The 12,481-nt window shown below is 32.1% G+C and overlaps 1 protein-coding gene and 1 long non-coding RNA gene across 2 annotated transcripts in view; one reads left to right on the top strand and one right to left on the bottom strand.

The window, feature by feature from the left end:
• Positions 1-5,092: 5,092 nt before the first annotated feature.
• On the bottom strand, positions 5,093-5,642 carry LOC134270629 (uncharacterized). The gene is made up of 3 exons (XR_009992857.1): positions 5,630-5,642; positions 5,370-5,436; positions 5,093-5,112 (listed from the first exon to the last, which is right to left on the bottom strand). It is a non-coding gene; the product is annotated as an uncharacterized LOC134270629 (long non-coding RNA).
• A 149-nt stretch (positions 5,643-5,791) lies between these two features.
• The window catches only part of LOC134270607 (uncharacterized), a 32,477-nt gene continuing 25,787 nt past the window's right edge, over positions 5,792-12,481 (top strand). Inside the window, 11 exon segments of the mRNA XM_062752836.1 lie at positions 5,792-5,817; positions 6,431-6,501; positions 6,593-6,757; positions 7,323-7,466; positions 7,843-7,956; positions 8,059-8,319; positions 8,405-8,540; positions 8,997-9,204; positions 10,802-10,960; positions 11,048-11,396; positions 11,762-12,059. Of these exon segments, the coding sequence (XP_062608820.1) occupies positions 5,792-5,817; positions 6,431-6,501; positions 6,593-6,757; positions 7,323-7,466; positions 7,843-7,956; positions 8,059-8,319; positions 8,405-8,540; positions 8,997-9,204; positions 10,802-10,960; positions 11,048-11,396; positions 11,762-12,059 (1,931 nt within the window).

The raw sequence follows: 12,481 nt of genomic DNA, 5'->3' as shown, positions 1-12,481 counted from the left end.
AGGTGTGGGATATTTTTAAGGTCCCCCTTCTGCTGCATTCTGAAATTGTAAAATCTGTAATCTCATTTGGCATTTGTAATAAATGCTCTATACACACACCCTCTTTATTATTTAACATGCTGCAGAACAGAGCTGCAGTTGTGCTTCAGGTTCATATGAACCAAATTGTTCATCAGTTTCATTATTTAAGAGCACATAATAAACACACAGTGGTGTATTCAGACTACGTTTTTTTGTTATGGTGATAACGCATCTGAACATATGAGAAATCTGTTTTGGAAAATATCACTGATTTCTCAGGCCTGATTCGTACTTTTCATATTTTTCCCCAGTCTATATTGAAACTGAAATAAAATATATAAGCATATGGGTTTTTAAAAGCAAGAATTCACTTCTTAGGGAAAATAAGTATGTACATCAGGATCATTTTGATACGGTCAAACTGTTAATCGGTGGTACCTCATGCGGTTAACCAATTAGCAATTCTGTATTCGATAGCCATCCCTAATTATAATGTTATACTTGATGTGGGAATTTAAAGATCTCGGTTTGATTTTGTTTAACGTCCCTTTCGAGAATTTTTCATTCATATGGGTACAACTTTCTGATGAAGGGTTGTAAATTCAAACAGATATTCGGTACTCAGGACCATTGAATATTGAGATTAATGAGTGATCTTTTTCGTGCCAGCACCTACTGCGACATGGGACTTCAGTTTAAGGTCTCATCCAAAGGGCTGGTCTCCACGTCCCACAGTGGATTCGAACGCGCAACATAAGGATCAGTTCATTATTCCGCGACTCTAGAGCAGACACTCTAATCACTGCGCCACGCGTGCGACTAGGATCTTGGTGATACAGGAAACCTGAAATGCTTGTGACTAGACTTCAAGGTTTATTAAAGGTCAGTTAATTAGCAAGTTATTGGAAATAAACACGGCTCAATTAAAAGCTATTTTCCTCGTGACACAATGGCTTTCCATGAATTATAAAATGCTTTTAAATTCTATTGTCAAAACTTTTATACTGCAAAAATAAGTTTCATATAGAAATCGTGGAACCCTTATATGCCCCATTGTATAAAAAAAGTCTGTTATTTTAATCTATCGTAAAATAATTCTCTGATTTCATTCTTTCTCATGAAAACCTTTGTTGAATTTAAACATGTGTTTAAATCAACCGTAAGGATGATTTCAATGACCAATATTATTTTTATTCGTCTACAAAATCCTTAGTTCATATTTGTACAATAGAGAGAAATGACAAAAATCTGCCAAGCTAAACGACACAGCGGAATTTGGATTTTTCACACACGTTTAAAAACCGTTGCCATAAACTTTTAGAGAAACTTTAATATGATTTGAGATAATTCATTTAAAATGAATTCTCGGAAGCATCATCTTCTTTTATAATAATCTTAAGCTAATACCTGTATAAGGTCTCAGTTTATGGGAAAGGTATTAAAAATGTTTCAAGTTTCCTAATTTCATTTCGCTCACCTGTGGAGACATCAATGATATGATAAATTGTCTTTTAAAGTAAACCTGTCTCTTGTGGACAATTTAGTATTCATATTGACAACATCCTTCTATTTTATTTAACACTTCTACTTAACTTGAACATTATTTTTCTTGAGCAATTATAAAATTATAGAACTATGCATTAAAACGATTGACAGTACACAATATTTTTTACAATTGAATGCTTGAGGGTAATATAATCTGACATGAAATTTATTTTTACCGATTACAATTGTGCATGCTAAAAATGCGTTTTTAAATATATTTGGAAAAAAGCCTTTTGGCCGGAATGATAAGTGAAAAAGTGTACTTCACGAAGATGCTTACATTTGTAATTGTTAAAAGATTACAAACCCTTTCTATTTCTTTATAAATTTATACGTTAAAAAAATCCTCCTCTTGTTATCGATAGCAAACAAGACCATTAATATAATTTATGCAAAGCATTACTGCAAATCAAAATGCTTAATAGATACACATATCACTTTTCTATTAAAATCATGATATTTTTTAATCTATCTCAATGAAAACTTATAATACGCGACCGCAATATGTTAGGAGTTTATTGTATTCATGTTCAGAACCTGAATATTGCAACAGTCTTATTGTATAAATAATACCCACTATTATACATCGTATAATTCTGTGGATAAATAGCAAACTTTTTTTTCAGAAATCATATATATTTCTCATAGATTTACATTTAAAATGGCAACGTGAATCATGTTTACAAAAATAAAGTGGGAAAATTTTTATAAGACTTTGTCATAAGGTTAAAAAGTTGTGCATTAGAAAGCAAAACAAAGTCTCATATCTAAGTACCAAGGAAAACTACGATTTCTAAATATTTCAGGCATATATTATTTATGTGATTTCAAATCAAAATCAGTCAAAAGGTATATATCAATCCATGCATCAATTTTTGTTTATGTTAAGTACCCTTAAACAGATGAAAATTAGATGATTTTTTCCAATTATAATTTGGTTCGGACTTATTCAATTTTATGTTCTTTTGAAAGTATGACATGAATACCTGAAAATTCAAGGTAAACACTCTTAAGGGAGCTCAACTTATCTGATAATTGAGTGTGCATCACGCATTTATTTTTTTAAAAGGCAATATTCCATTGCATCGTTTGGTCTGAAATCTAAGATAAAATGATTTGTTTATCTGTATAAATATTAACCAAGAATTTTGTAGATGAGAAAATTAAAATTGGGAATTAAATTCATTTTTATAGTTTATTATAACACCAATTTATTTTCATTTCAACAAAAAGATTGCATAAAATCAATCCTCACGATAGCTTTAAATTACATATTTTTAAAGGATGGAACATATAAGGATAAGTTGACACGAAAATTATTGTTGCAACATACAACTGTAGACATTTAAACTATGTACTTAAATTCTAAAATTCGTGGAAAATAATCGTTCGTTTGAAAAATAAATCCTTTAATAAGTCTTGCATGTTCCAAGTTTGCCAATCGCTTGACCTTTTATTAACCAGCTTTGTTACAAGTATGTCAGGTTTCGCATATCATTAACATCCTCAAATTATCTAACATTAACCATATCGTTTAATATAAAGATGGAAAAAGTTTGTCATTGTCTTGGAAAATTGCCAAGATCTATTCAGGATCATGCACATAGAAGATGGGAAATTTAGATGAATAACTCTTTAACAGTGTTTAATTTTCTTATTCTGTTTAGAATTAAATAATTTTTTTATAGAAATATTATTATCTGTTTTTATATTAAGAAGTTATGTCTGTAATGTAAACGACAATTTAAAATAATTTTTAAAACGTCATGTTTTACATAATTTCTAATATTTCTGCTATTTTTTTTTTCTTGTCTTCAGCATTTACGTTTACAAATTTTATAATTGAATATACTGGTGATACATAGCAATAAAAAGCTAACATGATAGAACGATTGTAAATACAATGCATATACACTTTTTATCTACCATAGTGAAATCTATCAATTGAATAAAAGTGATTTTCTGTCACACTCTAAGAGAACATGAACGAGATATTCTATCACACGTTGAGAGAAAATCAGCAAAAAACCTCTTGATTTTACTACCCTGAACGATGAATGCTGTTAAAAATACTCCTTGGTCTGTTATGAGGTAGACTAAAACTGCCAAAGTTTCTCCAAACATGCTTTCTCTTTGAACGAGATATTCTATCACACGTTGAGAGAAAATCAGAAAAAAAAACTCTTGATTTTACTACCCTGAACGGTGAGTGCTGTTAAAAATACTCCTTGGTCTGTTATGAGGTAGACTAAAACTGCCACTTTCTCTTAATGATACTGTAGTTCAGTATAACGAAAAGACAAAGGCTAATGTAAAATTAAAGAAAATGTTATAAACAGAAAATCCAATATTTTGAAGTTGAATATATCTGTAATTTGTTTTACTTAAGAGGCAGTATTTAAAATAATTATTTACTCAAACAATGCTCTGCACAAGTGGAAAATAAAAAAAAAATAAATGAATTCTTCATCCAACTACAAAATATTCAATATCTTCTGAATATTTTATTACGCCTCCCAAAAAGAAAAATATAGTACCTTTGTCTTTTATCAAATCCACATAGTAATGTATGTCGTATCTTGGCCGCGAATGACCTAAGTCGATAAAAATTGGGTAGCAACTGTTCCTTCGCCATGCGCTCGGCACTTTGAAGTGAAAGTTGCGGGTCCTTCGGATGAGACCTTAAAAACCGAGGCCCCGTGTCAGCGGCAGGCGTTGGCACAATAAAGATCCCTCACTGCTCAATGGCCCTAAGTGCCGAGTAAAGGTAAAAATTTAAAGCCCTTCACCGACATACGGCGACGTCTCCATATGAGTGAAAAAATTTTCGAGAGGGACGTTAAACAATATACAATCAATCAATCATTATCTTTATTTTGAAATAAAATTTCTGACAATTCTCAATCCTTGAGTAAATGATGAAAACTTTCAAGTTCTTAATTATTTCATAATAGGATAACCTGGAGTATTCACAATAGATGCATAATGCCGCTGGGAAATTTATGGATCTTATATCTATTAGTACTTTTGGCAGGGATTTCCAGTTTTGTCAACTGTGAATATGAAAGCCAGTTAAAAGAAAATGGGTAATATTTAACAGTTAAAGCAAATATTATAATATATAACTTCCACATCAACTGAAACATTTGTTGTGTATTAATTTGGTCTTAGGGTCAGGATTTCTCAGAAATATATCTAGACATTTACTTAAGATATTTATTGATATTATAGAGAAAATGTGATCACAGACACCCTGTATAGAAGAATTACATATTATATAGACTGTGGATTTTGGGATTTTGGAAGTTGTACTAGATACAGGTGATTCAACTTTATTTATTATTATTATTATTATTAAAACTACAATAGACATTTTGTTCAAACTATAATATTTGATGAGTAGTACTATATCATACAATATATGTAAGAAACACAAAATTCTACTGTTGCAGGGGTGGTTTATATATAGGATGTAATAACAACCAAACTCCTGTCTAAGGGTTCACATATGTTTAATATTGATGCTCATCAAGTAAATGAATGGCCCTATAAAATAAAACAATAACAATGAATATCACATGAAATAATAACAAATGTATACATGTATTCTATTTTACTTATTTTGATGTACAAAAGATAAATTTATCAGTTAAGAGTTATCTCTCTTAATTCAAATATTTAGCATATAAATAAAGCACTGTGCAGTTAATTTCTACACATATATTTTACAATCACATCTCAATTAATGCAATGATATGATTTTATTACTTTAAAATATACAGAAGGTAACATATGCTAATTACCTATCTATGGGACAAGGCCCATTCCATGAAACACCAAAATATACCACTGGAAGCTTCTGCTACATATCTAATAAGAAGTACTATAAACTGTACTATATATAATACAATACTCATGATTCAAATAAATATATTCTCTGAGATGATAAACTGAAGATTAAGCTTTAATTCATTATTTAAACTTTCACTCTTCTTACAAACAGTGATTTTAGCTAAATAAAGGTATTATAAAGATATAGAATGTTAATAAAGTTAATACTTACTTCCAGGTCTGGTCTAAAGGTCTCAAGTCTTCCAAAGTCATAAAATTCTTTGTCTAAATAACTCTGTAAATTTTAACACAGCCAACCTGGCCAAAACCTCTGAATATTCTTTCTGAAAACTACTCAGAACCACAACCAATAAAAAGACAGAACCCCAAGAGAATGACCTTGAACTTTATCGCTCACAAGTATTTGTAAAGGGGTGGATCTAGGTTTTATATTAAACTCAATTTCATTTACCCGGTATATCAATAATACTCGTATTTATTTTGATACTCGTCTTGTTACCAAAGGGGGCATCTCAAAATGCAAAAAATTAGCAAATTTTACTATTTTTATAGAGTACTACAAAATATGACGTACACAATGGATTCACATGAAAACATAATATAATATTGGAGATATTCTCAAATTTCTATGTTTTAAATTTCAGGAGCGTATATTTATTACTTTTTCTTTAATAATATTTTTATTACCCCTTTCTTTAAGAGGTACAGATTATCATAACGTCAAAAATACACTGCAACGACGTCAACCTACCTATCAATCGCAAAATCGGTTAAAAATCAGTTATATCATTTTTTTTTTTTTTTTATACATTTTTATACCTATAATTTCTTAATTTTGTTTAATTTTAATAATTAAGCGAAAAAGGTTCCATTAAAACAGTAGATACGCTTCATTTTACTATAATGCGCGAAATATTGCGCAATGAAAACTATAGCCGGCCCCTTAATGTTTTATTTTTATCTTTTTTTTTCTCTAGCTTTTGTAATGCAGTTATCTGCTTTCTTTTTAAAGGCAAGGCTCAGAGAAAAAACATAGATGTAAAAAAGGATGGAAATCACATGGAGAAACAGAATGCCCTTATGGTTTGTAATTTTAAAAAAAAATTCTGAACACCCCGAAAAAAGATGATTCACTGAGAGTATCATGAACGTTGCTCACTTATTTTAAAAACAGCAATCTGTGGTGGTCAGACTAACAAGGGGTTGGCCTGCAAATTGAGCTCATTGGTTCCGACTAAATATGGTCTGCAACGGAAGTACTGGGGAGGAACATGTTCTCTTCCTGAACACTGCACTGGTTGTGACAAGTACTTTTACAACGATGGACCAAAATGCACAGGTTGTAAAACATTAGAATTCTATTTCATTTTTTTACAGCCTCGATCAATGAGACAAATAATTGCACGAGAGTGGAGTATCAAACCCGCCAAAAAATTTGAAGTTTTAATAACTTTTAATGAAATAAGATTTAAAGTTAATTTTTGTGTGAAATGCTATTAAAATATATAAGTCGTAATATTATAGAAAATTATAGAAAAATATTGACTTCAAATCTGTGTCCAAGTACCTTTAAGAAGGAATATAATATACATTTTCTCAATGTGAGAAAAAATAGCAATGTCACCTCTACATTGTTATTATAAAAATATTGTCAAATCTTTTCATTGTAAAGCATATCTGGAATTCCAATTGTAATTAAATATTGCTCGTTTAAAAGTAACTTACAAGTCAGCCTAGAGAACAATATTAAAGTGAGATTTAAAGGTTTATTTATCTGGAATTGTACACTATTTCAAACTTTAAATATGAAGTTAAATGCATCATTTAAAAGAGAAGTTTATGTATTCTTGATAATGATATTGTTTGAGATGACCTTTTAAAACAAATTCATATTCTTTTTCAAGCTTGTCCACAAATCAATAACTGCATTGAAATGCATTGTGAAGATTATGCATCCACAACAATCTGCGCAAACTGTGAGGGCGTAGTCAGAGATATAAAATATCACAGAGCTTATGTAAGAAGTACAGATAAAAAGTCATGTCAGCGTAAGTGTAAAATATTACAATATATAATTCTTTTCAAAAAACATTTACGCTAATGACTTCAATACAATATACTGTAAATGTATTATATTTAGCGTGTACGATATTTGGCGGAAATTGACTTTTGAATAAGTTAGCGTAGATTTGATTTAGCTCATTTTTTCCTTTTCATCTTTATGTGTATATGTGCAAGACATTTAGCGTTGTACTTGATTTAGCGGTTGCTGCGTTCCGTTAAAGCCGCTAAAAAGAATACGCAGCCAAATGTAATACGTTTACAGCAATATAATTCAATAAATTTGTGTAGAAATATTCCATCATTGTTATTCTTTTGTGCCTTTGATCATAAATATCCTTATCTAATTGACTTGTTATTTAGAGACATGTTCATGGCGGGCAGACAGCACAAGATGTTTTCCAGGAGTCTGTGGAAACGAGCTTGCAGCAAATTGTATATGTGAACCAGGATTTTATGGAAGGCACTGTGAAAGATGTACATATAAATAATATACATTTAGCTATACAATTATATACATTATTATCTGAAAATTACCTGACAAATAAAATAAACCTCATGTTTTATCTTTACTTCCAGTAACTGAATATGTCACAGTAACTTACACCCTATTAACTCTTCGAGACAGTATTGAAAAGCTTGATAATCCAGAATCAGACACCTTTCCGAATGATAACAGTCCTATTGTATGGACCAATAATGAGGATTGGCAGAGAGCTGAGACCAGATGGGACGCTAAATTTACCAGAGGAGCATCGAAGGATCCTGGTCATTTTGTTAGGGACTTCCGGTGTGGAATCGTTTCTGCTTCAACAACAATGGATTATTTTCCAATGAATGGTAATTAAAACATATTCTTGAACTTAAATATAAAAGCTAATTTCAACAATGTTATATATATACTTTCAATTTAATGTGATTTGAGGTGGACGCAGACGATCGGAGGTATTTAGAGTTCAAGGGATATCTAGCACATCTCCATTTTTATCTCCATTATCATGTCAACACGATTTCAGCTTTAACGACATACTGGCCGAGCGTCATTTTCAAACTGGAGACAGGTATGTGAAATGAAGGAATATATGTATCAAACATCTAACATTTTTAAAATTGGAAATGATGAACTGTGGAATTGGTTTAACGAACTTAATTCGTTTTAACAAATTTTGGAATTGGTTAAACAAGTTTTAATCTGTTATAACTATAATTTTTTTTTTCAAATCTGATATACCTGTTCCAAATGTTAAATAGAAATTCAAGTTTGTTTTCACAAATTCGTCAATTCGTTATATAGAATTTATTTTTGATAGGTCCTAAAAGGGCTTTGAACCTGCGGAACTAAGGCAAATTCCCTATGTTACAAATGAATGAAAAAAATCTCAATAAACAACATCATATATTTTCCCATATCTCAGAAGAACATTATATATATGATGCATAATTTTTGGAAACTTTTCTCATTAAGAGGGGTGATATTTAAAGAAACATTGTAATAAAATTACTCACTCCTTACACAGCATGACTTTTACAATAGAAGCGACAAATGGGGGTTACGTACAAGTTGAGAACAGAGAGAATGGGATAGTCAATACATACAGTTTAGTTGGAAACACGAAGACATTTCAGTATGTCTTTAAGTGGGACTTCATAAATCCTTATCATTGCTTGGAAAGATCAACTGGGATCTGTCCCGATCCTGTAACTGTACCCGATTTAACTGAGAACGTGAGTATTGATATCTTTACTTTAAATCTTTCAATATAGAGAGAAAGAGAGTCCTAGAGAAAGAAAGAAAGAAAAAGAGGGAGAGTTATATTGATTTAAAGCAGGATGAACAGAGGCATCTCAAAAACTAAAATTAAAATAGAAAGACATGATTATTTACTTAATTACTTTGTAAGAATAAATAAGAAAAAACAAGAGGTTACACTTAGGAACGAAAGGAAAATGACATAGGATATTATTTTTTTTTTTGCACAATGGTAGTAACATATATTCGTTATACTGTTTCGGTCGAACAACATTTTCAGAGTCAACATTGGGAAATCGTCTATGTCATGTAATCATTTATGTTTACATATTTCTTTTAAAGACTGTCGATAACAAGAGGCCCATTGGCCTTACAGGTCACCTGAGCATTTTGCAACAACGAATTTGATTCATGTTTTAAGCCAGATGCTATGGCATTCACAATTTTGAAAGAGGCACCATTGATCATCATACCAATACACTTCGCAGTTGCTTAGTTAGTTTACTTAATACCCATAGGCAGGGTAAGGGAATAAAAAATGCATTGCAACTAATCAGTAATATTCAGCAATAAACAGTAGTGCCCCTACCACACATGAACCCCTGACCCTTAGGCCTTGATATTTGATTAATACCAAGGAGCAGATTTCAAACCATTCAATTTCATTCATTTTCAGTATATAAGTACAGCCCCCTCCCTCTATGGTACCCCTGACCCTGGGGCCTTGAAATTCACAATTCTGGAAGATTAGGACCCCTGTCCATCATAACTATATAGGTAGTTCATCTGCTTGATACCCTGGAGCATGAAGAAAATTTTCAAAGATTTAATGTATTTTCACTATATAATCCATAGAGCCCCGCCCTAACACCAGAACCCCTGACCCTTTTCACAATTTTGGAAGAGGCATTCTTGCTCATCATAACTAGGCACTTAGTTAGTTTATTTAATTCCTAGGAGCAGAGAAGAATTTCAAAGAATTCATGTATTTTCACTTTATAATCAATACAGTCCCACCCTAACACCAGAACCCCTGACCCTGGGGCCATAAAATTCACAATTTTGGTAGAGGCACTCTTGCTCATCATAACTATGTACTTAGTTGGTTTATTTAATACCCAGGAGCAGAGAAGAAGATTTTCAAAGAAATAATGCATTTTCACTACCTACTTATTTAGCCCCGCCCTAGCACTAGAACCCCTGACCCCAGGACCATGAATTTCACAATTTTGGAAGAGAACTCATTGCTGATTACAATCATGCAAACAGTTTGACTGCTTGATGTCCAGGAGTAAAGAAGAAGATTTTTAAAGATTGCATTAATATTAATGGTTTTGGCCCCACCCCCCAGGCCCCAGGGGGGCAGGGATCATGAAATTCACATTTTTGTTCCACTTCACCCATAGATGCTTCCTGCCAAATTTGGTTGAAATTGGTTCAGTGGTTGCAGAGAAGAAGTTGAGAATGTTCAAATGTTAACGCACAACGCACGACGCACGACAACGGACGAAAACAGATAGCAATAGGTCACCTGAGTTTACTCAGGTGACCTAGAAATACGTATTCATTTAGCCCAGGGTAACAATGAGATGGGGTGGATGGGAGGATGATCTTTCTCGTCTGAAGAATTACCAGTATGAAATTCATCACCTTACTAAGACTAACAACGGTCTAACGGAACTGACAAAAATGGATGACGGAAGCGGAGTTTTATCTCTCGGTGATTCAAGTGTAAGAACTTTATTCTTCTGTTTATATAATATAGAAAAAAGTCTTTACCAACTTTTTTTCCAAAGGCACATCTTTTATTTCTTTCAGAAAACTGTGGAATTACCGGAGCATGGAATGTACTCTTTGCTATTTACTGCTTATGACAAGGCAGGAAATAAGAAGACTGCAAGGCGTCTCATTTTCTTAGATGACAGATCCGTTGTCTCCCATGATCCAACTAAGCATACACGCGTCATAACTGGGAGTGCTAACACGAACTACACGTGGATAATTCGTGATACTAACACGGTTATTTTGAATTGGAACGGGCGTTTTCGGAATGCACTTCACCATGTAAACGGTTGGTTGACAAGGGTTGCTCCATATCATGATGTTGACAGAAGCTATGATGATTATACTGGGAAAAGAACCGTCAATGCTATTGATAATGTACAAGGTATTTTTGAAATGTATATACGTACAGTATACATTTAATTTTTAACCTATCACGTAAAATTCCAATACTATTATAGCAAAAATGTACTGCAAATAAAACTGGGACAACTTTTAAAATGATATATGTTTGCCATCTTCCCACTCAAGCTCTAAAAATTGGGTTGACAGATAGTTATAAAAATTTTGCCCCAGAAAATTTCAACATCAATGCTGACGTTTAACAACAAACAATCAATCAATCCTAGAGGTAAAAAAAGTTTTGAGTCAGAACATTTTAATCTAGTCCGTCAGGAGAGGACAGAAAAACAATTTTATAAAAATTCCTAGTAATAGTTCTCATAAATATGCATGTTCATGCTTTTTCAGGTTGTGTGAACTTCAGAGTTGGATATTCCGTTTATGACGGATCCAAAGTAAAAGACTTCAAACCTCCAACATCGGTTACGAGTATTTTCTCTGAATCTGATACACTGGCACTCAACTGGTCCGACGGCGACAAGGCAGTCTTAACCGTAACTGCTTTTGATATTTTCAACAAAACACTGAGCGACACTTTAACTATCTTTAGAGATTCCACTCCTCCTGTCGTGGAAAACCTATGGTTGACACGAGAGGACAGGCTTAACGTTAGTGTCCACAGGCTGGAAGATTTCTCCAAAATGACGTAAGACTAAAATCTATCCTTACACACCGTTGTATAAGTCTAAATTACTCTTTAAGAAGATAAGTAATCAGCACCAAGTAATAAGTACCACTGTGTAAGGATATGCTTATAGCAATATTTAGGATTTTATGTTTGGATTAAGCTTAGAAAGAATGATTTAGCAGCTGCAAAAAGATGAAAAACTAACCTTCCTCAAAACTACTCAAAATAAAAATGAAATGTATGTTTATGTATGTGTAAAAGACAATGTCATAAAATTTCATTTTTCCGTCAAAGTTTCTGAATTTTTCCAATAAAGCGATTTTTAAAAATGTATTGATTAGGGGTACGACAAAAGAGAGAAATTTGAACATTATAGAAAGTTTACAATTTCTACATATAATGTTTTACAAGTTTGATGTGTATCATTTACAACCAAAATA

Source organism: Saccostrea cucullata, unplaced genomic scaffold (genome assembly GCF_032062105.1).
Source record: "Saccostrea cucullata isolate Sc308-1 unplaced genomic scaffold, CSIRO_AGI_Scuc_v1 ctg171, whole genome shotgun sequence".
Taxonomy (NCBI): domain Eukaryota; kingdom Metazoa; phylum Mollusca; class Bivalvia; order Ostreida; family Ostreidae; genus Saccostrea; species Saccostrea cuccullata.
Note: the sequence above shows the minus strand (reverse complement) of the source record. Positions and strands in the feature narration are given on the sequence as shown.